The 27,918-nt window shown below is 45.6% G+C and overlaps 3 protein-coding genes across 3 annotated transcripts; 2 read left to right on the top strand and 1 right to left on the bottom strand.

Annotated features, from left to right (window-relative positions):
* The first annotated feature begins 6 nt into the window (after positions 1-6).
* On the top strand, positions 7-25,918 carry LOC135401265 (uncharacterized). Its single transcript, XM_064633552.1, has 6 exons — positions 7-190; positions 1,426-1,529; positions 2,001-2,186; positions 18,417-18,521; positions 18,618-18,745; positions 25,696-25,918. Exons 1-6 carry the CDS (start codon positions 92-94, stop codon positions 25,899-25,901), a joined length of 828 nt encoding a protein of 275 aa, XP_064489622.1. The 5' UTR covers positions 7-91; the 3' UTR covers positions 25,902-25,918.
* On the top strand, positions 13,999-16,157 carry LOC135378551 (uncharacterized). The gene is made up of 7 exons (XM_064611603.1): positions 13,999-14,208; positions 14,310-14,511; positions 14,650-14,929; positions 14,987-15,055; positions 15,113-15,246; positions 15,335-15,399; positions 15,634-16,157. The coding sequence occupies exons 1-7, from the start codon at positions 13,999-14,001 to the stop codon at positions 16,024-16,026; spliced, it is 1,353 nt and encodes a 450-aa protein (XP_064467673.1). The 3' UTR covers positions 16,027-16,157.
* On the bottom strand, positions 16,252-18,134 carry LOC135378546 (uncharacterized). The gene is made up of 4 exons (XM_064611599.1): positions 17,932-18,134; positions 17,697-17,870; positions 17,433-17,640; positions 16,252-17,220 (listed from the first exon to the last, which is right to left on the bottom strand). The coding sequence occupies exons 1-4, from the start codon at positions 18,132-18,134 to the stop codon at positions 16,264-16,266; spliced, it is 1,542 nt and encodes a 513-aa protein (XP_064467669.1). The 3' UTR covers positions 16,252-16,263.
* Positions 25,919-27,918: the final 2,000 nt, after the last annotated feature.

Raw genomic sequence — 27,918 nt, 5'->3', positions numbered from 1 at the left:
TCGCCATGAGCATTATTACTGTCATCGTGGTATAGAGTGTACGTGCTTGGATTTGCCATTCAATGTGGGAAGGTCGTGGAAGTTCCTACTGATGCACCCAGCAATAAAGGACGGGTGTGGTCCACACGCAGAGCAGAGTCATGCCGCCGTCTGCGTGGATCCACACGTCTTCAAGAGCCATCTTCCTAAGGTAGTTCACCACCGCTGAAATTTCGCGTTTAATTGAGTTTAATATATAGTTTTAGCATAGTCTCTTGGTCGGTCGTGTTGAAACGAACAGTGTTGTTCCGCACCCGTACCACTGCGTTTTCAGAATTAGCGAAAGCGTTTAAAAACTAAATATTCCACAAGTGAATGAGGGGGAATACGTTTATTTTAACGAAGAATGAAGAGAAAGCTTAGCCATACATGAGTGGGCTTGCTATTCCCTTAGAAAAAAATAACTTCCTGATGTGTAACCATAATTGTTACTGTTCTCTTACTTTTTCTCTTACTGTTCTCTTACTGTTCGTTGTTAGTAGAGCCATCTTAGATTGTCAAGAAGTTCAGGATCCCTGGGGAACTTGATGAGGACCTTCTGATGCCTAACCATATTTGTTACTGTGTTCTTACTGTTCGCTGTTAATCGAGCTATCATAGCTTACCAAGAAGCTGAGGGTCCCTGGGGAAATTGATGAGGACCTCTTGATGCGTAACCATAATAGTTACCGTTCGCTGTTCGTGCAGCCATCATAGCTTGGCAAGAAGTTGAGTTTCCCTGAGTATCTTCATGAGGACATCTTGATGTGTAACCATAATTGTTACTGTTCTCTTACTGTTTGCTGCTAGTGGAGCCATCGTAGCTTGCCAAGAAGTTCAGGGAACCTGGGGAACTCGATGAGGACCACCTGATGCGTAACCATAATCGTTACTTTTGTCTTACTGTTGGCTGTTAATGAAGCCAGCCAAGAAGTTAGTTTCCCTGACGAACTGGAATAGCGCTGCAGTGATGTCACTGTGTTGGGTAGTGCCAAGTAATGTCAACAAAGACAGTTCATGATACCCCACGTGAACGAGGCTTTCATAGCGCAATAGATGATGAGGATGTCAAGCGTACCCGCTTCGTTGCGCAGTCTGTGGAGTACAGGGGTTTTCCTACCAGATTATGAAAGTTTATAAACGAACCGATGAATATCAGAATTACAAAACTGTGTGGTCGAGAACCTTTTTCCTATGCATTTGAATAACCCCATATGAAGGTGGCCCTGCTGCACCATCTTGCGAAAGGTAGAAAGCATTGAAGTAGATAAAGTAAATGTCGGTTATGTTACCCCCGTAAGGTCAGGTATGTTATGTTCCTTTCTACATGGCTGGGGGGGGGGGAGGGGGTCGCTTTGTAACTACCAAGCATAAGAGAATTTTTTTTTTTTTCGTTTATGTTCCCAGTGGCGTAGAATCAAGCAACGGAGCAAGGATGACGAAACGAAATTGTTGGGAACGGATATCGAAGTCAGTCCGAAACAGCCTTCACAGCCGAAGATTCTCAACAGGTAAAGACGATCGGGCGTTGTACACATGAGTAGGACACGAAGTACGGCAACCGGAATGCTGCGACAGGATACGCTCAGTACTTGATTGATATTCCTCTGTCTCTTCAGCAGCGTAGAAAATATTTAGGGAGTGGTTCTTTGGAAACATTACATGGGGGAGGAGGATCTCACCCTCGTTTCCCTTTCCCAAAAGCACTACCGAAGGTATGTTTCGGGTGTTTTAATCCCCCTCCCCTCTATACGCCGCTGTTTCCTGATACGTCGAAGATCAGGAACATGAACCATATTTCTAAGTCGTCTATATATATTTCTAAGCGTTACGGAAAAGGCGTCCAACTTCTGTATTCCATAATCAGGCAGTGTGATATTATCATGAGATCTGGTTCGCCTCGAGAGCATTATGCGGGGAAATTCTGTCGTTCGACCATAATCTACGTGAATGAAACGGTTTAAAAGCTGCATCTTTTCCAGAGACACCAGCGCACGCCCTCCAGGTCGTACGCGATCCACAAGACAACATGAGGTTGCAAGATCAACAGAACGTCGTCCGAACGTCCAGAGGAACTGTTCAAGCGCACAAAGACACCAAGGGGTCCGTCATCCTCGACTGTCCACAACGCCACTAATAGTGACCGAGGCAAAAAACTTGTCGCAAAGGTACGACAGCACCACGAGCAAGCCGTGTGAGCGCGCTTGCGGTTTTCTTGTCAGTTACCTCAGTCATCCGCTTCACTTAAAGGAACGGTCGCATCTGTTTCAGTCGATTTCGAAACTACAGTGTCGTTTCATTCCTTGTGGACCTCTGTCCCCGGTGTCGAAAACTGCGCACGAAAGAGTGGCGTAGTTTGTTATTCGATGGAATACATGACAAGAGCAGACGAAAGTTGTTGAGAGTATCCCTCAATTCCGTCGCTGGAGAATCCAGAATACGTCGCTCCCTAAGAATCCACCAGGGCGCGACCTTGAGAAATGGAATGCCGCGGCCGTACGGTGTGTTATAGAGCACGGCGCATTCCCTCTTCTGAGCGCCGCACTCTCACTCCTCAGCTTAGTGAGTGACGTCACGCAGCACGCGCTTCTGCTTCCGCGGAAGCGGGGCTAACCTTTAAAATTCATCTATTTGATATCTAAGCACTTTTTAGACGAAAAAGTTGACCATCCCTTTAAGAAATAGACATTCAGATATTCTATGTGTGTATTCAACAGGATGGCGTTCCCATTAATTCGGATGGTACAGCCGTCTCAGTCACAAACCCGCAACACCACTGGCGAACTAGCGACAGCCGTCCGTGGTCAGTTTGAGCAGGAGGACGAATATGTACATCCCTCTGAACATCAAACAGTGGGTGGCCTCCTGAGTTTCCTGAGTTCAGCACGCCGCAACACGAAAGATGAAAACAAATGCGGAAGAAGTATAGCATGAAGGTTCCCAAGAGAACAATTGAGGAGAAGCCTTCGCTTGATGCACTAGACGTGGTATACTGCTCAACAGTGGCGTAGCCAGACCTCCAAGGAAAGGGGGCTCTATACGAAACCCCCCCCCCCCCCGCTGATCCTGGGTGCGACAACACACAATACTTGTGCACACCGCAGCATGCGGTTGAAAAAAAAAAGAACATAATTGATTTGGACACAATACGATTATACTGTGATGTTCAATGAGGTGGTGTCACGGGATTGGAATGACTTTGAAAAGCTCATACTTTGGAAACCATTCAAGTGTGCCGCTTAGATAGACGCCATGAACTGTAAGAACTTTCGGGATCGTCACACTGGTATCCCCCCCCCCCATATATTATTTTCTCCTCAAATTTGCACGATTTGCGTGGGTCGGTCAGTGGCAGGTAGGGGGCTCAGGCCCCCCCTAGCCCCCTTGTGGCTACGCCGCTGCTGCTCAATGTGTCAAAGTGACTCCCTGCTTTTGGTTATTTGCCCCTTCGCAAAACTCGTATGAATTCCTTTTTTTTTTTTTTCTCACAGCCAATATATAATTCTTCCCGCATTTATCCGTATAAGTTAGGAATTCCTTCATGCTTAATAAGGTCGTTTCCTATGATTCGTATTTACCTCGAACATCGCCTGAGTGTAATCGCCTTCCTGGATCCATCCCATCGATCACTGATATAAAAAAAAGTTCAAGAAGTGCCTATCAGACTATTTTCGGGTTTAAATCACCTGTTCCTTACTCCGCACGTATATTTGATATGTACCATGTGTTCATGTTTAAATCGTGTATCACCTTTGTATTTCTTACGCCGCGTTGTATATGTAATCTATAGAGATGGGACGAATCCAGAATTTCTCGAATCCGAATCAAAAGAAGGTTCTGCGATTCCACGAATCTTACGAATCTCGAATCTTTCGAATCTCTTCTTTAAACAGAGTTTAAAAAGCCAAGGAAAAACCCTTCTACTGAAAATAGATGGGTAGAAATCCAGCGAACCGGTAGAGATGTAGGAAGGGAGTTGCCTCAGGACAGAAGCCGCCGATATTTCGAACAGAGACTGTTCTTCTTCTGGGCACCGTCCTCATCATCGGCATGGCATTTAAAGGGTTAGGTGTGACGTGTTTAAAGGTTCATGCGAATTGTGGGTCAACAGCCCGGAGGGAAGAAAGGTCCGTACGGGTTTTTACGGCGGGAGTGAATGGCTGCTTTGTTAGAGTGTGGAGGGGATTATGTGAACGTAGTGATCTAGGCTACAGACCGGTTGCAGAAAAATGGAAGGTTCACGAACACGTGGACGAAACGGGACAACAGGCAAGAATTCGCAAGCATAGCGAAAGATAAGGAGGTTAGTGGTTACGTGGGGAAAATTCCAGAACGAGCAAATTTTTTTTTTTTTTAAATATATATTTGTAATACAAAGTTGTGGCATGCAATAAAGAGAGCAGAAAGCAGTGGCCATGCAGAACATAACAGATGATAATGGAGGTAGATGGGGAAAGCATATTTTATTTGTGAAGTGTTTCTAGGGTGCCTTGTGATTTGTTGATACCGGACGGGTGAAGAGCGTTGAACTTGTATATGAGATAAGACTCCCTATCACGTCTGTCACGTGTGGATCTAAACCCGGTTTCTAGAATATATAGTTTAATGTTGTCAAAATTGTGACCAGGAACGTTAAAGTGTTCGGCGACTGCTTTGGGGAGTTTGTTGAACGTGTCGGTTCTGTGTCCGGTAAGGCGGTTGTTCATTTGTTGGCCGGTTTCACCAATGTATTGCATAGAGCAGTCGCCGCATTCAATGCAGTATATAACATTGGAGCTTGTGCATGTGAATGCGTGGTTAACGGGGTGGGTGTAATTGCTCGCAGTGCTTTTGATGGAGTTAGCGTGTTGAACGTGCTTGCATGTTTTGCAGCGCGGGAGGTTGCAGGGTCGTGTTCCCGTGTACGGGGCGCTCGTTTTGCTGATTTTGGCATTGACCAAGGAGTCTGCCAGGTTTCTTGCGCGTCGGTATGTCACCTGTATGGGATTTGTGAATATGTTGTTAAGTCGGTCACTGCTTTGGAGGAGGGGCTCGTGCTTCTGTAGAATGGCTTTGATGTTTGGAAGTGCGTTGGAATATCTTGTGATGAAGCTTATTTGGCACGCGTCGGGATTTTTTCGGTTTTCCAGAACCTCGTTTCGATCGAGTGTGAGTGCCTTGCGACGGAATTCGGTTAGGAGGGAGTCTGGATAGTCCCTTTGGGCAAGTGTACTGCAGAGTTCGTCAAGCTTCTCAGCGTAATCTGTGTCGTTTGAACAAATTCTGCGTAGTCTTACACTCTGCCCATTAGGAATTCCAACCTTACAGTGACGCGGGTGGTGACTCTTGAAGTGAAGGTATTGTTGTTTGTCAGTTGGCTTTTTGTACAGGGTTGTGACGAGGTTGCCGTTGTCTAGTGATATCGTGGTGTCGAGGAAGTTAATTAAGTGAGTTGACTGTTGTGATGTGAACTTTATGTTGCTATGCGCGGTGTTCAGTAGATCTACGAACTTTTGAAATTCATGTTCCCCGTGTTCCCATATTATCAGTATATCATCGATGTATCGAAGGTACACCGTGGGTTTTAATGATAGGGCGCTGAGAACTTTGTTTTCTAGGAACCCCATGAAGATATTTGCGTATGTGGGTGCAACAGGTGTGCCCATACTTGTACCGTGTACTTGTAGGTAGTATTCACCATTGAACTCGAAGTAGTTCAGTTTAAGAACCAAGTCCATTAGAGCGAGTATGGTTTCCGTGTCTTTTCTGGTGTTTGTAGTAGAAAGGGTATTGCAGAGGGCTGTGATTCCGTCGTTGTGTGGGATGTTAGTATACAATGATGTCACATCCAGCGTGGCTAGTATTGTGTCCCTACCAAATGTACGAGTGTTGTTTATATCTCTGATTATTCTGAGGAGGTGGGGTGTGTCTTGTACATGCGATGGCAGTGTTGTCGGAATATGGTTTAAATAGTGGTCCACACTCAATTCTGTTAACGAATACGAAATCCACAAAGACATATCAGACTTTGCGAGACGGCTACGCCTTAGAGAATTCTTCGCTCATACAACACAAGAAAACAACAACGACCTCCGACTACCATCAACCTGGACACCAAATCACGGCCGAGAACCCGCACTAGACCTGTACATTAAACAAGTAAGCAACGACATCCTTCGCGGTATTTCCCAAAGCTCGCGTGGTCACAACCTCACTAAAACACAACGTGACATCATCAATGCGCTAGCTGACAGAGATGATATCATTATCAAGCCCGCAGATAAGGGTGGGAGTATCGTCATCTGGCCCACAGATAAATATATCTCTGAAGCACATAGGCAACTCAACAATACGCAACACTACCTCAAACTGGACCATGACCCAACAAAGGAGTACACGGCGCTAATAACCCATACCATACAGGACCTCCACGAACGAAAGCTCATCACACGTGATGACCTCAGATATCTCACCCCATCAAACACAGACGCAGGTCGTTTCTATTTACTGCCCAAAATCCACAAGGTACACGCCAACGAGCTCTACACGGCTGACATCCCCGGCAGGCCAATTGTATCTAATAACAACACACCAACAGAAAGACTCTCGAAATTCCTGGACCACTATTTAAACCATATTCCGACAACACTGCCATCGCATGTACAAGACGCACCCCACCTCCTCAGAATAATCAGAGATATAAACAACACTCGTACATTTGGTAGGGACACAATACTAGCCACGCTGGATGTGACATCATTGTATACTAACATCCCACACAACGACGGAATCACAGCCCTCTGCAATACCCTTTCTACTACAAACACCAGAAAAGACACGGAAACCATACTCGCTCTAATGGACTTGGTTCTTAAACTGAACTACTTCGAGTTCAATGGTGAATACTACCTACAAGTACACGGTACAAGTATGGGCACACCTGTTGCACCCACATACGCAAATATCTTCATGGGGTTCCTAGAGAACAAAGTTCTCAGCGCCCTATCATTAAAACCCACGGTGTACCTTCGATACATCGATGATATACTGATAATATGGGAACACGGGGAACATGAATTTCAAAAGTTCGTAGATCTACTGAACACCGCGCATAGCAACATAAAGTTCACATCACAACAGTCAACTCACTTAATTAACTTCCTCGACACCACGATATCACTAGACAACGGCAACCTCGTCACAACCCTGTACAAAAAGCCAACTGACAAACAACAATACCTTCACTTCAAGAGTCACCACCCGCGTCACTGTAAGGTTGGAATTCCTAATGGGCAGAGTGTAAGACTACGCAGAATTTGTTCAAACGACACAGATTACGCTGAGAAGCTTGACGAACTCTGCAGTACACTTGCCCAAAGGGACTATCCAGACTCCCTCCTAACCGAATTCCGTCGCAAGGCACTCACACTCGATCGAAACGAGGTTCTGGAAAACCGAAAAAATCCCGACGCGTGCCAAATAAGCTTCATCACAAGATATTCCAACGCACTTCCAAACATCAAAGCCATTCTACAGAAGCACGAGCCCCTCCTCCAAAGCAGTGACCGACTTAACAACATATTCACAAATCCCATACAGGTGACATACCGACGCGCAAGAAACCTGGCAGACTCCTTGGTCAATGCCAAAATCAGCAAAACGAGCGCCCCGTACACGGGAACACGACCCTGCAACCTCCCGCGCTGCAAAACATGCAAGCACGTTCAACACGCTAACTCCATCAAAAGCACTGCGAGCAATTACACCCACCCCGTTAACCACGCATTCACATGCACAAGCTCCAATGTTATATACTGCATTGAATGCGGCGACTGCTCTATGCAATACATTGGTGAAACCGGCCAACAAATGAACAACCGCCTTACCGGACACAGAACCGACACGTCCAACAAACTCCCCAAAGCAGTCGCCGAACACTTTAACGTTCCTGGTCACAATTTTGACAACATTAAACTATATATTCTAGAAACCGGGTTTAGATCCACACGTGACAGACGTGATAGGGAGTCTTATCTCATATACAAGTTCAACGCTCTTCACCCGTCCGGTATCAACAAATCACAAGGCACCCTAGAAACACTTCACAAATAAAATATGCTTTCCCCATCTACCTCCATTATCATCTGTTATGTTCTGCATGGCCACTGCTTTCTGCTCTCTTTATTGCATGCCACAACTTTGTATTACAAATATATATTTAAAAAAAAAAAAAAATTTGCTCGTTCTGGAATTTTCCCCACGTAACCACTAACCTCCTTATCTTTCGCTATGCTTGCGAATTCTTGCCTGTTGTCCCGTTTCGTCCACGTGTTCGTGAACCTTCCATTTTTCTGCAACCGGTCTGTAGCCTAGATCACTACGTTCACATAATCCCCTCCACACTCTAACAAAGCAGCCATTCACTCCCGCCGTAAAAACCCGTACGGACCTTTCTTCCCTCCGGGCTGTTGACCCACAATTCGCATGAACCTTTAAACACGTCACACCTAACCCTTTAAATACCATGCCAATGATGAGGACGGTGCCCAGAAGAAGAACAGTCTCTGTTCGAAATATCGGCGGCTTCTGTCCTGAGGCAACTCCCTTCCTTCTACTGAAAAGTGTTTTGAAGCAGAATTTTATATCTTTGTTTAATAAAAAACAAATTTTGGGAGATGGCATACCCACCCGGTCAGCACAAATTGTTGCAGTGACATTGCATCGAACGTCACGGGAAGTTCAGAACATTTCATTCATTGTTTATTGGTGGGAATTACAGTTAGCACAAGGTCGTGCAAACATTGTGCTACTGAAGCACTTGGAGCATGTGCCTCGGAAATGCTGCATGCAAAACGTGCAACATTGCAGCAGCATGTTTGTCTCGATGTTGCTGCAATGTTTCAGACGTTGCCTAGAGGTAACATTACTAAGCTGCGACGTTTCCTGAATGTATCATGTGGAACATTGCTCTCGCAAGGGAATCACAGTGTTATCTCTACAGATCCTTCGAAATACAGCAGACACATAGATATAATGATAGTGTTGCAACGCCAAGATTAGGCCACTGATGCACTGTTTTCTGAGCAATGCTATTGTAACATTGCATTAAAATTGATTGCCAAACACCACATCATCAATGTAACTTCGACATTTCTTTAGTGTAGCACACGCACATTGCTTCGGAAACACAATCACACTGTTAGCTCTACGCATCTTTTGAAATACAGCAAAAACATTGAAATAAAGATATTGCACAAATGTTGACTTTACGTGGTTGATTAAGCGTTTTGGAAGAAATGCAATTGCGACATAGCATTGACATTGCTTGAGAAACATTGCATCAACAATGTAAACGCCACATTACAAGAATGTAACATATTCAACATTGCTTCAGTAACATAATCGCAATGTTAGCTTTACGCAATCTTTGAGACATAGCATGAACATTGAAGCCAGTATATAGCTACAACGACGAATGTGGGCATGAAACATCGCTGAAACACTTTAACGATTAGGTGACATTGATGCAACACATTTGCAACATCTTGTGCTGTCTGGGCATATACACCTTCCTAAGTGTAACATATTTGACATGTTGTTCATCGACTACAGGAAACACATAAACTCAGGAGTCGGAATTCCAACCATAAAACTAAGAAGCAATCAAAGCAAAACCGTGTTACTTTTAAACTTCGAAGGAGTTTATGTTGTGGTTTTATCGCGTCCCGGGGGCCGCCGGCCGAGCAGGCTTGGAGGCGCAGATTTTAAAGCGGAACAAACAAACGTTGCTGGAGGATTCGAAAGATTCGATTCGCAGTTTTGGGCAATGCGATTCGGATTCGCGAATACTGCCTAGGATTCGAGAATTCGAGGATTCGGTTGGCACATCCCTAGTAATCTATCTACCGCTCCCCTCTGAAATGCCCACGGCTTTGAGGGTGCATAAATAAATAAATAAATACGGCGTGCTGTACCTACCTTCCTCCGAGATTGCTTTGGTACTCTCAGAACGCCAGAAATGCGTAGCTGTGGACATCAGCGTAGATGTTTGACACCGAACATGCAGGTTCCCATGGATGAGATTGTTCATTTTTTGCTGTTCGATGTGTTCGCAGAAATTTCGACAATACTAGATAGGCAAATTGTGAAATGAGCCGAAGTGCTTCGCATAATTTTGTCCAGACTGCTTTTCTGGCCCTACTGGTTGTAGAACTTATCGGGAAGGAACACGGTGGGTCTCTCGTCGCTCTAGAGGACAATACTATTCCCTGCCCATGTTTTGCGTGTTACGACCACCCACAAGTGGGCATACTCACGAGGGCAGATGAGGGGGAGAGAGCCCTCACCCTCACATCATGCATATTGAGGTCAGGAGTGGTGAGGAAAAAATTCCAAAAGAGAGATTGAGCTGAGGTGAGGAAAATGTTTCGAAAGCGATGTTGACGTGAGGTGAGAAAAATTTCGGAGAAGGAGGTGGAGGTGTGTTGAGGAAAATTTTTCGACAAGGACGTTGAGGTGAGGTGAGGAAAATTTATAGAGAGGGAGGGTTGAGGAGATGTGGAGCGGCTATTTTCAATTGCACGATCGATCAAAAAGGCATGGAGAGTCAGCTTTTTCAATTGCTAGGATAGCCGAAATGTTTTTGTCCGGCCAACACAGGCTCTCTACACTAAAGTGTGTCCGCTGTAAGCCCGTTAGTCGCAGACTTTCAGTTGAGTCAAAGACATGATAGATGTGTCAGAGCAGATATACACTTAGAAGTGAATATAGCTTACGAGTACTTTATGTATTTAGCTTAGATTTCAATACAGTAAACTAGTCAGTTGAGTCAGATACATGAACAAGTGGATATAAGTTGTATGCTTTGTGTGTTTAGATTTCGACAAACCCAAACTAGTCAGTCCTAAGCAGATGTGTTGCACGTATTATTTGAAATTATAGTACATGACAACCAATGACCTTACCAGAGACTGATGTAGCAAACGGAGGCAACGACACGCGCGTTTAGTGCAATAAGCGCTGGCATATATTCCGTATTGCCACAAGTTGAACCATTGAGCTTTTAGTACGGCAATGGGGTTGGGACAAGAAGTTTATGTCATCATAAAGTAATTTAATTAGTAAGTCAGCATATAAGTCTCTAGTAATCTGTACAACTCGCCTACCTGATGGCTTCAAAACAAGGGTCTTGAAGATAAGGTCCCCGAATTCCGGCTACAAATGAATACATCTGCTATTTTAATAATATTGATCGATAATGTAAAGTTACAACAGATAAAAATGCAAGATGTACAAGTAAATACAGAGTATAGCCTGCACGCCATCCAGAAAACGACCTCCGCTGCTCCATTATCATTGTTATCATCCATTATCCTGTTTTGCCAGCATGAAAAATAGAAACAGCTAAAGATTGCTCGGTTTGTGCAACTTCTCTACCCAAGTACCCGACGTCCAACATTTACTGATTGTACATGTAGTCAGGGCCGGTGCTAGGAGTGTGCGGGGCCTGAGGCAAAGGCACATCGCGGGGCCTGTTTCACACGATCAAGTGCATACTTGATATTTTAAAAAAAAGTAATCCCTGGTTGAGGGCTTCATGCGTGGGGCTTAAAGGTACTGTAAAGCAGTAGACAAGCATGATATGCCGGTGATGTGACTAGAGACTTTGTTGCGTCTAAATACCATATGCGGAACCATACGACCGACAACGCGCTATAAATATTTTTAATTTGCCATGAAAGATGCGGCGTAGTGGAGCGGTGCGACGCCTGGTGTCAAACAACCCCCTGTACAGCGGGCAACACTGAAAATTGGTATTACACACTATGACATTGGAACTTCGTCATTTTAGTAACCATATTATTAGTTTTCCTGTTTACCTATGCATTCTGAAACCGCTGTTAACAGTTTAACCTGTTAACCCCTGTTTTTGCGAACTAACACAATGCTGGCCGCTGTTCGATGGGGGCTCTCCCGTTGGGGGCTCTGGATGTTCTCTGCTGCGCCTGCGCGCTCCTTTTGTTCGCGGCCTCTTTCGGACGAACAAACTCTCTATGTGAACCTCTGTGAACAAACAAGTCCCGACGCTGTCTGGGTTCTTGAACGTCTGACACATTTTTTTCAACAGCTCAGCATTTCATTTCAGTTCGCTTATCCGTTTATCCTCAGATGTGGATCGTTGTGTGGATTGCAGGGGCGGATTTTATGGTGGATTGTGGTGGATTGTTATGTCGGACCCAGTGTTATACGCATGCAATGTGGTTGTCGCCGTATGTGTCAGAAGTGAGGATTCATTTCGAATACCTAGTACAGTGTTGCCCGTAATCTTTAATTGTAATTTTCTAATTAACTGCACCGTCGATTGGAATGAAACTTTCACAGTTTTTGTCCTGGTGGCTTGGACTATCGAATAGCCACACTAAATGACATTTGATCAGTGCTGCTTTACAGTACCTTTAAGGTGGTCGCCTTGTCCCCCCCCCCGCCATCGCTGGCCCTGCATGTAGTGGATACTTGTTGCGAGAAGGACGGACCAAGCAAGGTAATAAATCTTAATAACGGGTAAAGTTACCCGTTATTAAGGTTTATTACCTTGCTTGGTCCGTCCTTCTCTAAGGAATCAACCAACGAAGCAGTAAAAAGCCAACTAAGCCAACTACGACGTCCACACCTACCTACTCCTAATACTTTACTTTCTGATTCCGTGTTAGCGCCGCGAAGCAGCTGTGGCTATTAGCGGGACCACTTCTAATAGAAAGAGCAATTGTGAAGTGAAAACGTTTTACAGTAACAGGTTATGGGGAGACGAGGCAAAAAATTATGACAAGTGGGTTGAAGTGAGATGAGGTGATGTAGATACTCTAGAAAGAAGGTTGAGGTGAGGTGAGGAAAATGTGTTCTGGAAAATGTTGAGGTGAGGTTAGGAATATCTTTCAGAAAACAATGAGGTGAGGTGAGGAAAAAATTTTAAAAGGAGGCTGAAGTGAGATGAGGAAGGAATTTCCCCGAAAAATGACGTGATGTGAGGAAAAACGTCTGGGACAAATATGGAGGTGAGGGCAAAGAGCTTGAGGGGATATACCCACCTCTGCCACCACCCACACTCACCCCAAAAGACAAGTCGTAAGTCCTCCTCTCGCTATACCGACTGGGGACGGCCGTGGAACGGTAAAACACTTTTTTTTTTTCAGTCTGCACGTCAGACTACGTCCGCATATGAGAAATAAATAGTGATTCCGCTAGATCTGCTCTTTAAATAGACTGCCGCTGGCACAGTATCTTTGTGACACATGTCAAGACTCTGAGTAGGTGCTAGATATATTCTGTCGAAATAGAGGCGATGCGAAATCCGCTCTTCCGAGGAACAGGCTCCGCACGTAAAGTGGGTACGAGGTGCTCATATTCGGTCACATGATTCTCGCAGCTCAGAACAATGGCATCAACACCCCACACAATGTATCCTATATAAACCCCGAACCGAAAGAGTCATGACTCTCTCTGAACGACAAGCACACGCGTCTTCTATTACCCGTTATTTATTCTGTTCCTATACTCTCTCTAGTTAGAACTAATAGACAGTGTTCCGAGAAAGAGCAAGAGCAAGATGAAAGCAGGGTATCGTGTTGTGCTATGTTAACCCATATGCACGATCACGCATTGCTAACTCTATTACTCCTGCTTTATTTTTCTTTGTATTTCTATGCATTGTAAGGACATACAGCGCCGTATGTGGAGGGACCTCAGAGAGTTCAGTCAAATCAGTTTCCTATGGAAGATAGCGTTGACTATATAAGCCCTGTAGTTCGATTCTGCGAAATCTAAACTTCTACGCTGTCCTGTCAAAGAATGGCGTGGAGGTCGTAGAACATCATGGCAACAAGCTATACGCGTGGCGCACTTCTCAAGGGGGCAGCACCATCGCTGCCTTCAATTCCGAAACTGGGTAGGTGATTACGCCCACATGTGTTCATGGCTCGTGCGTTGTGAGGTGTTGAACCGGCGATGGCTATCGTTTTATTCTGTGGTTTCGAGAAAATCGAATTATTGTGCGAGTTTTTTCGAAGTTCGAACTTGAAGAAAGGTATTAAGCTTTACGACAGTAACCACGTGTATGCCGTTCGCGAAGTTCAGGACCATATAAACCTTGGACCCGTCGTGACAGGGAAGTGCGTTGCACAAACAGGGAAGCAGGCGTATGACGTCGTAATCGAGGTGCGTATTTTGTTTTATCTTCGTCCCGACTGATGTATTTGTAAATGCGTCGCATGCAGTTGTATGACAAGTGTAAATATGTGTGCTGTTATGTCACGCAGCTGCAGCAACAACGAAAGATCAGCCGTGCGTCCTGTACTTGTAGAGGAGGAATTCTAGGCCGCTGCAAACATGTTGCTGCTGTAGCTGCCTTCATCAACAAATCAGCGGTGAACTCGTGCACCTCCTTTCCGCAGTCATGGGGCGTTCCAACGTCCAAGCCACAGCTAGACGACAAAAAGAGCATTGACGATCTTTTTGGAGGTAAATACCACGGGGACATTGAGTAGTGGACCCTCTCATATGGCAGTGTAGCCCATACTGTGTGATTTCATGGAATTGTTTTATGGACCGCAAAGTTTGTGGCAATGCAACAAGTTTACATGCGTTTGAATATTACAGGTGAAGGAAAGAATGCCACAGCTGCAAAACGCATTGTGCCAGTGCTGCTGTCAGACCTCCTACCAAAATTTCAAGGAATTCGAAGTGTGGTCACCAAAGCAATTGAGCTTGAATTTGCAGATGAAGTTGAGAGGGCCTGCCGCATAACTCTTCAAAGCCTTATTGAAGCTGCAGCATCCAAAGTTGAGAAAGAGGACATCCATGCTGCACTTCAGGCCAGCGCACATGAGAGAAGCGTATTTCAGTGCATGAATGTGGTGCAGGCTTCTCCAACACTGAGGTTGGTCAAAGAGGACTGGACGCAACATGTCCCAATTGAAAATATTGCCTTTTATAGGAGGCACGTTTCACACTGTAATGTGGAAGAGGTTGCGCGTGCCACTCTCGGACAAAATGTTAATGACAGGTATGTTGTAAACTTAGGGTACATGTGACTTGTCAGTGCATACCTTTTCTTGCTCAGGTGGCACAAAGAGAGACGGTTGAGAGTCACAGCCTCAAATGCACACAGGGTGTGGACAAGGAAAGATGGATTTGAGAAGTTAGCGAAAAGCCTAGTCTGCCCGAGGAGAGTTCAGACAGCTGCAATGGCATATGGTACGGTAACTTGGAAATCTCACTTTTTCCTATCACTTTTTTTTTTCAACTTTTTGCAATGCAAACATCATTTTCATTTCACTATTAGGCACAGCAACTGAGACAGCTGCCCGGCAAAGTCTGCAGAGGGAGATGAAGGTACCTGTGACACAGGTAATGCAATATTTTGTTAGAAAATCGTCGGTCATAAGCCATCTGATTCTATGTTCAATCCTGTGTGGTCTATTGTGTACATAATTATTAATATATCGTCATGAACGCATTAAATGTTCGGGTCATTGGCTACGTAAACTGCAACCCTCTCCGTGGTTCACGGCTATCGAGATTGTAATTTTTTTTACTCTCTTGTGCTGCAAGCCCTGAATTGTCCCAATGTTTGTATTTCAGATTGGATTGGTAGTGCATGATCAGCAACCCTGGTTATGCGGAAGTCCAGATGGCCTCATCAAGATCAGAGAAGAACAAGTGCTCGTCGAGATCAAATGTCCTCACAGCAGGCGGGGGAAACCAGTTGTGGACAGGGCACAGAAACTCAGCTACGTGAAGTACCTGACTTATGATCATGATGAAGGGCAGTTCTACCTCAAAGAGACGCATTCTTATTACACACAAGTACAAGTAATGATGTACATTCTCAACATCACCAAGACATTGTTTTATGTATATTCTTCGAGCCAACAGGTCACTGTAAATGTAGCAAGGAATGACGCATTTTTATCCCAGTTGGTACCAAAGCTTGAGCACTTTTATTTTGTGCATCTATTGAATGAGTTTTGCTAGGAAGAAAATGTTGATGCAGAATAAAAGATGACAGGCCCATACCTGCGGGTTTTACCAAGAGTATGTGTTTCGAAAAGTTTTTGATAATCAGACACATCAACTTTGCAGTCACAGGAAGTGTGCGTAGCAGGCTGAACACAAAACACAAATATTTAATATATACAAGAAATATTATACAGGAGGATGCATCACATACATACGGCACATACTCTACAAATTTCCCATTTACTTCTGGCATCACTTCCTGATTATGGGTGGCTGGAAGTTCGCAAGCACACAGCAAATGTGGAAAATGTCAGACATGCTTGGTATCAATGATACGGGCACTCTGTTATTCAGGATGTTATACACCTTGATTCTCTGAATTGCTCTCTCAACATGGATACGAACACTTGCAATGCAATAGGTATCCTCCACCTCCTCTTTTGAGAACTGCAAGTTGCCTAAGGCAAATGGCGGCATGACAAGGATCGCATTCTTTCCCTCAACAGTTGAGCGGATGGAGGGGAATCCCTTATCACTTAGGACAAGGTCACCATGCTCTACGAGGTCTAAAAATTTTGAATGAACAGTTACCTCAGAATCACTTGTGCGGCCCCCATATGCATGAGACACAAATGCGATTTGACCACTAGGCACAATCCCAACTAGAAACTTCAAGGTAAATGTCCCTTTGTACCTTGAAAACAAGGCACGTTGTTGTTCTACCGTTGCTGGGGTTTCTGTCTTTATCTCCGTACAGTCTATTATATATTTACACTTTGGATAATGTAGCTTGAAGCATTCTGGCATCATAGCTTGCCGGACATCAGGTGGCGGTGTATAAATCCAACCCTTGGTTGACGTGGTCAACACTTCCAACACTCTATAAAATATTCTTGATGCAGTGCTCCTGTGCACAGCGAACAGTGCTGCCAGAGCAGTGAAGGAGATGCCCATCTTCATCTTCATTAAAAAAAGTAACAACGCATTCTCCATTGTAATATCACAGCTGCGGACCCTTAGCACAGAGAGAAGGCTCAGTAACAAAGCAAACACATTGGGCTGCACACTTGTGAGGTCTTCAAGGATATCAGGGTCATGCTTTATGGAATTGTAACCACTGAACACACAAGCTCGTTCTCCTGGAATTGGCTCTGCCGACGCTGATGGGGTGTCTTGTGTGTGTTTGCTGACTCTAACGGGATGGACTACCTGCGTTTGTGCACAGCCTTGCCCAATGAATGCGAAGAGAACAGAGAAGTGACAATCTGCATTGTCTGCATCTTCCGTCTGGGTGCTAGAGTCAATACAACAACATTGAGCAATATGTTACACAGTGACACAAACACCATAATGCCCCATCATTTACGTTTCACATTTCATTATCCGAAAGGACAGCCTTTTCCTCAAATTGTGATACTTACTATGTGATGGACGTTTGCCGCAGTGTCATCTGCGCACTCGAATTCGAGCAGAGAGAGGTCAGACAGCCCAGACCAGTCCTCCTGAGGTTGGCTGAAGTCATCCACGTAATTTTCCAGGGACCCTTGTAGAGGTTGCCTGACTGATGTCGTCGCATGAGCGTGACGGTAACTTCCCTGTAGCACTGATCTGTTCCGCCTTTTCATTACCCTAAAAAACGAGCAATATGAGACATGCACAATCACATACACCTTGCACACAGTTACCTCGCATATCTTGCAGTCTTGGCAAGGTTGTCTTTTGCAGGTTTCCGATATGCTTCTGGAAATATTGTCGGTACGTAGGATGGGCTCTCCTCATCGTCAGCCTTTGCACCACCGACAAAATGATTTGAGCATATCCGGGTGTTGCTGGTCGGCAGCCACCGTTGTCCATCTTGCCTGTGCGCAAATGATGTGCCGTTAAAACAAAATACCACGAGAGAGCGACGGTTGTTCTTACCGTGTGCGGCGAACAGCGGCGATCCAGCGCTGGCGGCGTTCGGTCTCCTTTTTCCGTCCCGGAAAGCGGTGAAATGTCAGATAGTCACCAGTTTCTTTGCTTAGATCCCCTTCGCGGTTGGAGCAGTGAACAACGCAACAATATCTTCTGTTGTAGCCGTTTCTACGTTCGAAATTTTCGCCTCCGCGGTCACTACTTTCCATGCTTCAATAGCGGCACGCCGGGTCCCACCTACCCAGTTCAAAATGGACTCCGTTGTAGAGGGCGCCACAAGTACGGGCAAACTTTAGTGCACGAGGCCTATATTTGGCAGCGTCTATCATGTTAATGAGTACTGTACCACAATATTTATGTGTAATATTCCTCAAGCTCGAGGAAATGTCATCTTCTACGTCGATACACCAGCTCGCCTATATCTTACTACATCATAATTTTCCTGTTAAGTGCAGCACATGTATACGTCAATTGTTTGCGTTTTCATGCAGCATGTTCCCCAACAGTAGCGAAGAACTGATGCCAGTGAACCATTTCTACGAACTGTCACAGTCATCCACAGAGAACGTCCTGCGGGGAGAAGTTTCCAAGATCGGGTATACATATGCATTCCACTGCGACTGCTCACTTTTTTCTGTGCCGTAATCGTTTTCTCTATGGGATTGCCTTACGCGATAATCATTCAATTTCAGTGTGACGGGGCAGAGCAAGTACATGATCGCCATTCCAAAACCCGAGTTGATAGCGGTTTCAGCTTTGCTTCTCTTCGTCACCGTCCTCTTCTTTGCCATTTCAATGCATTCCTACACCGTACCACAAGGTCAGCACGTACTTTCCTATACAATGTAGCATGTGGTGTCACTACGTAGCGACAAGCTAACACGCCATTACATCTAAAGAAGGAGGGAATGATACCCTAAAGCCCAGCGCGGATGACCTGTTTGCAATGCGCGTCCAATCCCTATCCACGCACAAACAATCTGCTCTGCTGGCCCAGTTTCATCACTGTCTTGGAAACGGAATGGCAGGGTGCACATGGTTCTATGCACATGGGATGTAGGGTGTAATTCCTTATCACCGTATTGGATAGTGCGTGCCATGTCATCCATAGAGCTATCTCAGGGTGCACCCATGCAGTATAGCGGAACATGGGTTTAATCGCTTCATCGTCGTTACGGTCGTTACAAGCTGGCGTGTGGCGGGAAATTCAAAAAAGGCGGGCGGGAAATTTAAAAAGGTGGGCACGTGATAAAACACGTGCACGGCGCTCTTCGCGCGATACGTGAAGGCCGTGGTACACGTCACGCGCAATGTGTCACGTGCCCACCTTTTTGAATTTCCCGCCACTCGTTAGCTTGTAACGACCGTAACGACGACGAAGCGATTAAGCCCCATGGACAAAAGCCGGAGTCCCGGATGAGTTTTGCTTACTTTTGTGTTTTCTGCGTTGTTCCGACTCAGGCTTTTGTCCAAAATGATATTCTATTGAATCTAGAGACCTTTCACAGGGTGTATCCACGGCACGCCAGACGCGCGTTGAATAGCGCCCACTAGAATCACTAAATAGCTGGCTCGACCTCTGCAGCAGGAAGGCGCTGTACTTCGTTTGTCTGCTCACTGTACATGTAAAAAGCGGCCCCTCCTATAACCAGGCCCTTTTTCTTTTCTATCTTTCTTTTTTTTTTTTTTTTTTTGCATGCACGGCGATACACAGCCGGTTCCATGCGCCGATGCTCCTCGAAAGGGCAAAGGAATGGAAGGAGCTCCGGCGCGCGAACAATAAAGTCCGCTCAGCGGCACCGCTCAAGAGAAAAGAGGAGAAATACTATTAAGTTGTTTGAGAGGCAAAGGTGGACAAAGAATTGTAGGTTTCGATCCAGTGCTAAAATTTAAACAACCCGTAATTGCTTCACAGTTCTGCGACAATATGCGAACAGTTGGTTTCCAGCATGCCCTTCAAGCCCTGAAATCCGGACGTGAGAAACGGCTCAATCCAGTGATTTTTGGACTCTGAATATCGCAGGTCCCAAAGCTAATAGGCCAATAGTGGGCCTCCTCAATGTCGTACGTCCAGAAGGCAATTGCAGCCGCAGCGCCGTCCAACGTAAAGATCACTTCGGTCGTGTTAAAATTGAAGGGAAAGGGCAAGGAAGTGAAGAAAGGGCACGGATTGATTTAGCTGCATTGCATGCGAGGCTCACGCGAGCCAACAGCGTCTTGGGAACAAACAAGTTTGATTTCATGGGGAAAGGCTTCGTTTGGCCTAAAATATCTTCAACGTCGAATCTGGTGCCGAAAGCCGGAACGCCTTTGAAGATATTCGAGAAGCTGCGAACCCACAGTCTGGTATTTCGCTTCGGGAACAGCGACCTCCGATACTGCTCTTCAGCAGACGTTTCTTTCCCACCGTCTCGATTTTCGCCGAGGACGCTGTACTGAAGACTTCGTCTATTCTGGGACAATGGAACGCTTGGTAGCCACAGGAACCCTCTTACGGGCTACCATTACCCGGACTATCAACATAGCATACGAGTTGATTACAGGCGGCGACGTATCCATTCAAGAACTTGAAGAACGACTTGAATTTATCATCCAGAAGGAGGCAGCGCTCTGCGATGTACAACAGAAGATTCTTGAGCAAGTGGATGTTGCACACTTGGAAGAGAAATTAAATAGACAACGAGCTACGCAATTACGCGAGCTACGGCGCAGTCGCGTTCCTGCCGAAACGACAACTGTATCCGCATCGCATGCCGATCCCCACGATGCCAACGCTTCGCGCCGAAGGGTTACACTACGAAAGTTAGATTCCAACCTTCTCGAGAGATTGAAGTGGGTGGAAGCCATTTTGGGACCATTTGTCAGCGACGATCCATAGCAATAAAGAGCTTCCGAAAATGGAGAAATTCAAGTGCCTCCTAGCGTATCTAACAGGGGCAGTCGAGTACATTCCCTTGTCAGAGGCAAATTAAAAACGAGCTGTGTTAGCGCTCACGAATCGGTTCGGCAGTCCCGACATCATTATATATCACCACATCGAAGCTCTGCTGTCCACATCAACCATACGCTCGTCATCAGACGTCAACCAGCTGCGAGGTCTGTGCGACCGGGTAGACTTCTGGGTCAGCTGCTTGAAAAACATGGGCGCCCCCCGAGGAATATGCTGTGGATCTTCATCATATCTTACTCAGAGCCCTGCCAGACGAGCTGTCAATTCTGTACAGACAAACTCAAGGACGAGCTGAGCACTGCAAGTGCCGCGGCGCCACAGAGCCCTGCACAGCAGCTGCATCAGTGGTCACTCACGGTGAAAGCCGCTTCACAAGTGCAGAAAGCATTGCTCGTTCTTAAGATCCACGTGGAGAGTCACGAAGAGATTGTACGTACGTCGGTTACTTCGCGGTCTGACATCGCACGAAAACATGGAAAACGTTTCAACGAGAGCCATGCATATTTTGCGCATCGCCACATGCTTGGATTGATGACTGCACTCAAAAGATACCGCTGCAGACGAGCGCAAAAAGGTTGCAGGAACAGAACAGATGTTTCAGGTGTGCAAAAAGGTTTCACAATGCAAGAGTCTGCCGCACAAGTCGCATGTTGCGATGTGCGCAATGCAACATGCAACATTACAACAATGCATAGACATTACTTCCCCCTGTACTCACGCTGTAGCTGAAAACATTATGAGAGGTGGCACGGTTGAACCCGACGCGGCTTTCAGAACCTAGCGCTTCGACAGCTACGGAGGCACCTCCTCCAGAAAGCGAACCAGCTTCAGTGCCTTCGGCTACACAAATGTCAAGCAGCACACAGCACAAGTGCACACAACACGCCAATGCCTCGTGCGAATTCTACTTGGCGGTGCTAGCCAAAGTACGTCCGTGCGCCAGGACGTAGCGGCGCTACTTGATGCTCCTTCGGTTGGAACGGAACACATTACGATCTTCGCGTTCGGGAATACCTATCGTCCCACGCGTCGTCGTTGCCGTATTGTAAAAATCACGCTTCAAAGCCAGTTTCTAGCCAACAGCATTGAGGTGGAAGCACTGGTTGTACCCGAGATGAGTCTTCGGTTCAACGCGGACATATTCGCCTTGCTACAGGAATACCAGCTTCAGCTACCGGACGTGTCCGCGCACGGATATTGTTGCCGTTCATGCATTTTATTTTGTTGTTGTTGTTGTTGCTGGGATGCGATTAGTACTGAGAGGTGGTAACAGGCCGCATCCAGCTCTTTGATGCGTATGTGACCGCAGTAGAAACTACGTTTGGATGCACACCGCAAGATCGCCTGCAATGTGCAAGCGCAGATCCGCGCCGCGGCACTGTATTCTGCGTGTCCTTTTTGACAATGAAAGAAGCTTCATTCACTCACCTCCTTATTTTATGGACCCACGAGCGACTTCTTCATGCGGGTGTACAACAAACGCTCATGGAAATTCGTGAATGCTGTTGGGCGCTGAAAGGACGCCAGACGGCGAACAACGTGATACAAAGATGTTCGACCTGTCGTCCTGTGCGCGTACAGGCTTCATCTGCGCCCGTAACACCACTGCAACGCGAACTGACCGCACTAGCACCACCATTCCGGAATGCAGGCGTGGACTTCGCAGGAACAATATATGGTCGAGACACAAGCGCAGCCGCGAAAAGTTATGTGGCCGCGCTCTCCGGCGCAGTCAGACGCGCTATCCACCTCGAGTTAGTATCTGATATGCCTTCACACACATTTCTCAGAGCCTTTGGCCGCTTCGTCGCAAGACGAGGCCTACCGACTGTACTTTATTCAGACAACGCACAAACTTACTCCCGCGGCCTCCAAGGTACGAAATCCTCACGAACTCCGCTGTGCAGGACTTTTCTATACGCTTCCGCATCGAGTGCCAATCTTCCCCCGTCCGCGGCCCTTGGAGAGGCATTGTGGGGAAAACGATCAGAACAGTAAAGCGTGCGCTACTGAAAACACTGAGGAACGCATGCTTGCGCCAGGCTCCAACAGCTCCCCATAGCGCCCATAGTTTGAGATAATTCACACAACACTGGGCACACGACCAATGAGAGTGCAACGTTGTAGAAATTATGCAATGCCAGTCGGCCAATCAGGAGCCTTAACTTTGGCTGACCTTTCGACCGGTTCTGGCTACCATCGACTTCTACCGGATTTCACGCCTACCACCGTTACCCGATATTCAAAATAACTGAAGCTTCTTTTGGCTAACAGAAATATTTATTTGACACAAAGCACTGATTCAAAGATCTGATACATGGATGCACTGTGAATACAAAGTCCGTTGCTGACGCACTGTAACTAAGTTCGAACTTGAAGCAAAACGAACACAGCTCTCGAAATCCGACGGGGCCCGCGCTTGTTCTTCACTCTCCAACCGCTCCAACTCACGAAGCATTCCAGTTCCGGAGTTGATAGACTGTTCGTCGGATAATAGTCGTGCCCAGGAACAGTACAACACATGTTGAATCACATCGACGCATGAATAAACCAGCGAACACTTCTACAAACTGTTCTGCCGATTGACATCACCGAAACACGGAACACAAGAGGACGCCTTGCCGGCCGATTTAATGATGAGCATCTTCTTTCGTTGTTTGCAGAGCGGAAAAGGCGCTTGTGTGGCACGTAATCGTAATCCTGTCTTTGTTGTCAGGCCTCAAAATCCGACGGCGCTCGAACGCGTTCTTCACGCTCCAACCGCACCAGCCCACGAAGCATTCCAGTTCCGTAGTTGATAGACTGTACGTGGGATAATAGTCGTGTCCAGGAACAGCACAACACGCGTAGAATCACAAACTGTTCTGCCGATTGACATCACCGAAACACAGAACACAAGAGGACGGACGCCGTGCCGACCGATGCGAGCTATTTCGAAACTATGCTGAAACGGCCGCCGGGACTCTGCACACACATGCGCGCGTACAAAATGCGATTTCAAAATGTTGTCGACCAATCGGAGCGCGCACGCAGTCTGGGCCAATGAGCTTGCAACGTTGTAGATTGGCGCAGTGGTACATACTCTACAGCCGCATCCTCGGTTACCTGAGGAGGACTGCTTGCGCTTTGAAGACTTGACGACAATACTTAAAGGAGTGGGAGGCTGGAGTAAATAAGACCCCTAACGTACATCAGCGCGGGTCCGGCCGCAGCAACGCCTTTGACACCAGCTGAATTTTTGGTGCGTTTAACAACCCTGTCACATGTTCTCGAAGGTTCCGCAGTAAACTCTGCACTGGCGACTCTCCGACGGATGATACGTGCGCGGCAGAAATACACCGAGGACCTATGGGACAGGTGGAAACGTGTCTATTTGCTCCAACTGCGTTCAGCACATCACATAGGAAACAGTGATGCAACGATTATCAGAAAAGGTGTACCCCTCATAGAAGGCGAGAGCTCGCAGCTACAGTGGAAGATGGCACGGGTGATTGACCCCACGAGGGGAGCGGATGGAACCGCATCAAGATACTTCACAGTACAGCAATCCAATGGGTGGAGGATTGAAGTCGCAGTACAATGTCTCTATTTGTTCGAGGATGCAGTACAAGCAGGGATGGGCAGTATTTAACTACATTGTAATTAAAATACTATTTAAGATATAAATACATGTAATTATATTCTGTATTTAAATACGGACTTGAAAAATGCATTTCTAATTATATTTTTCGGTATTTATTCTTTTAAATACTTTATAAATACTCCTAAATACTGTATACATTGACTCATATCTTAAAGGTGCCTTGCATTTGATCTTTCGGGAAGAAGGGCGAGTTTGGGGCGCAGTTATGCCGTACGCTAGCATGCGCATGCGACAAACGATTTTAGATGGCAAGTTTTTCAGTGTTGTTGCGGACAACAGTAGCAACTACCCAATTACCTTGTTGTACGAAGCATCTTCGTCAAATTTAATACAAGCATTTGTTCATCGGCACCTGTAGAGATGCTGTTCTCCTTTGCGAATCCGACGGCCGAACAGAAAATGCCTAAAAGATGCAGACTTCGAGAAATTTCTAATATTAAAATCGCCATGATAATCTAACACATAAATACTATTGTTCGTTCCTGACTTATGATCATCGTCATTTCTGAAATTCCAGATGATGTTTTCCTCACAGTATTTATGGAAGTAGTTACGGTATTTAGATACTGTATTTAAATACTCACGTCGAAAAGTATTTATGAAGAGTATTTAAATACCACTTCATATAAGGTATTTTGTATTTATGTTTAAATACTAAAAAAATGTATTGATGCTCATCCCTGAGTACAAGACGGCGGGGAGGTGTTTAAACTTGAAGGGAAAGGGCAAAAAAGGGAAGAAAATGCACGCATTGATTTTGCTGGATTGCGTGCGAGGCTCACACGAGTCAAGAGCTTCATGAGGAATAAATAAGTTTAATTTCGTTGGGAATTGACGTCTCCTCGTTAACCCTTTGTTGAGCCACGTTGACCATGCTGGCGAGATGGGGAAAAATATTTGCTCGATGCAGCAGTTGCAACCTGGCACCTACGCTACATGCCATAAAAAGGCGTACACTCTACCCTCTCCTCAAATCCGAAGCGATAACTTTATTCTTCTCCTCAATGGCTCACGCAAAGCGACCTATGCGGCAAGTTTTTGCCTTTAGTGTACGTCAAAATACATAAGGACTAGACGAGAAGGAGATCATTTCCCTAAGCTGTTCTAAGAATGATCACCTTTTCCGAATGCTTCCATAACCTCCTTATAAGTTATAACTGCTTTCAAATACGTCCAGGCAGCCGTGCGAGGAAAACTTCGTTCTTCAAAGGTGGGAGACACTCGCCAACAACAAACTATTCCATAATCCGACTTACCGTGGACCCGATACCGCAGACACCGCTGCAGGACCTGCCCAGCGTGTCCCAGGGTCTCAAATCGCCTACTGCCGATCAAGCACGTCGTAACGTTGCTGAACAACAAGTACATGAACGTCAGCACTGAATAAACTATTCATTACAATCGCACTGCTCTCTTGCCTACAGACGTTAAATAGTAGAAGAGCTATTTCCTTGCATTTTTTTTCTTTTTAGCCGGTGCTACTTTACATCATAAACGCATCACTAGAATATATCTCATTCATGAAAGCGGAACAACGAATCGACCAGGATGCCTGATTATCCCCCCTGCACATGGTCAAGACAACTGCGTCGTCTGCTATGATATCCGCAATCTTGAAGCCCCGTAACCCGCGCTGCGCCGACAGAACTGCAAAAAAAACTTTGTGTTTATTTATTTATTTATTTACCCTCAGGGTTCTTCATTACAGAGGGGAGTGGGTAATACATTGAAAATAGGCATACACATATGTTATACAAAAAACAAGAACAAGAAATGCAGTTGATTCAAATGCAGGTTTCATGGACAAATAAGCAGATGTATCAAAGCAGGTATCAAATACAATATTCGCTGAGTGCATTGTTGAAATGAGTGATAGAGCTGATGTTGCAAACAGAAGGAAGGTGGTTCCACCTACGTGCTGTGCGCGGAATAAGCGAATCTGCCAGTGTGTTAGTTGCAGCTATGGGAACAAACACTTTGTGAGAATGATCTACTCGCAAGGATATATAAGGTGCAGAGGAAAGAAGTTCGTTTTTTAGCGACATGTTGTGATAATAAATTTTATGAAACAGAGAAATGCTAGAAAAGTCGCGTCGGGACTGTAATGATTGTAATGATAAATGATTCTTCATTAGTGTCACGCTGGATGTTCGATGGTAGTTGCAGAGAATGAATCGCGCGGCTCGGTTCTGCACTTGCTCCAATGCGTTAATCAGGGTACGATTACTAGGGCTCCATACAGCTGAAGCATACTCAAGATGGGGTCTAATCAGCGACTTGTACAAGTTTAGTTTAAGGCTACTAGGGACACGAGAGAAGTTACGTTTAAGGTATCCGAGCGTACGATTGGCCTTATTTATAATGTAGCAAACATGTGGTTTCCATGAGAGGTTTGTAGACAGGATTACACCTAAATACTTATAAGAAGATACCTGCTCAAGTGGCACGTTATCAATGCAGTATGGTTCTGCTGGCGACAGTTTACGTGTTATTCTCATGTGTTTACATTTTGCGATGTTTAATTCCATTGACCATTTCTGACACCATAGTGAGATCGCTGTTAAGTCGGACTGAAGCTGTTCAACGTCATCGGTTGTTTTGATTTCGCGATACACAACGCAGTCGTCGGCGTACAATCTGAGAGACGATTTGACAAAGCCAGGTAGATCATTAATATAGATTAGGAATAACAGACGACCAAGTACGGAACCCTGCGGTACACCAGAGGTAACCGGAAGGTGAGATGAATCATGATTATTTACAGATACAAATTGAATGCGGCAGGAAAGAAACTGTTCAATCCATACTAAGATAGATTTTCTTATCAATGCTAAGTTTGCTTAGTTTGTACAGGAGCAGAGAATGAGAAACTTTATCAAACGCTTTAGCGAAATCTAAAAAGACGCAGTCTACCTGGGAGCTGTGGTCAAGGATAAGGGCAAGTTCATGAGTCAGTGAAACTAGTTGCGTAGCACAAGAAAAAAATTTACGAAATCCATGCTGGTGAGGACAAAAAAATGAGTGAAATTCCAAGTGATTGACTAAGTGTCAAAAATATTACATGTTCGAAAATTTTACATGGCACACTGGTCAACGATATAGGCCTGTAACTCAAGGGTGAACTTCTATCTCCGGATTTGTACAGCGGAATCACCTTCCCAACCTTCCAATCGGATGGAACAAAACCTTCTTCAAGTGACTGTTGAAAAAAGTGCCGAAAGTACAGCGGCTGATGAAAGTGAAGTTGCTTTAAGAAATTTGCTATTGATTCCATCAACGCCTGCAGAAGATGACAGTTTTATCGAGTCAATCACCTTCATAATTCCAACGATGTCAAACACTAGGGGATCCATTGGAAGAAGGTTAACTGATATGCTATATGACATATCTACAGATGCAG

The sequence above is a fragment of the Ornithodoros turicata genome, chromosome 1 (genome assembly GCF_037126465.1).
Source record: "Ornithodoros turicata isolate Travis chromosome 1, ASM3712646v1, whole genome shotgun sequence".
In the NCBI taxonomy this organism is placed as follows: Eukaryota; Metazoa; Arthropoda; class Arachnida; order Ixodida; family Argasidae; genus Ornithodoros; species Ornithodoros turicata.
This window is presented reverse-complemented; position numbering and strand designations above follow the sequence as displayed.

What these genes read in the sequence shown, in the direction of transcription:
- LOC135401265 (XM_064633552.1), top strand. Translation starts at nt 92, where the DNA reads ATGCACCCAGCAATAAAGGACGGGTGTGGTCCACACGCAGAGCAGAGT. An exon ending in TCAAGAGCCATCTTCCTAAG is followed by an intron (nt 191 to 1,425) that starts GTAGTTCACCAC and finishes TTATGTTCCCAG; the next exon opens with TGGCGTAGAATCAAGCAACG. An exon ending in CAGCCGAAGATTCTCAACAG is followed by an intron (nt 1,530 to 2,000) that starts GTAAAGACGATC and finishes CATCTTTTCCAG; the next exon opens with AGACACCAGCGCACGCCCTC.
- LOC135378551 (XM_064611603.1), top strand. Translation starts at nt 13,999, where the DNA reads ATGGCTATCGTTTTATTCTGTGGTTTCGAGAAAATCGAATTATTGTGC. An exon ending in CAGGCTTCTCCAACACTGAG is followed by an intron (nt 14,930 to 14,986) that starts GTTGGTCAAAGA and finishes TGCCTTTTATAG; the next exon opens with GAGGCACGTTTCACACTGTA. An exon ending in GACAGCTGCAATGGCATATG is followed by an intron (nt 15,247 to 15,334) that starts GTACGGTAACTT and finishes TTTCACTATTAG; the next exon opens with GCACAGCAACTGAGACAGCT.
- LOC135378546 (XM_064611599.1), bottom strand. Translation starts at nt 18,134, where the DNA reads ATGGAAAGTAGTGACCGCGGAGGCGAAAATTTCGAACGTAGAAACGGC. An exon ending in GCCGCTGTTCGCCGCACACG is followed by an intron (nt 17,871 to 17,931) that starts GTAAGAACAACC and finishes ATTTGCGCACAG; the next exon opens with GCAAGATGGACAACGGTGGC. An exon ending in CGGCAAACGTCCATCACATA is followed by an intron (nt 17,221 to 17,432) that starts GTAAGTATCACA and finishes GCACAAACGCAG; the next exon opens with GTAGTCCATCCCGTTAGAGT.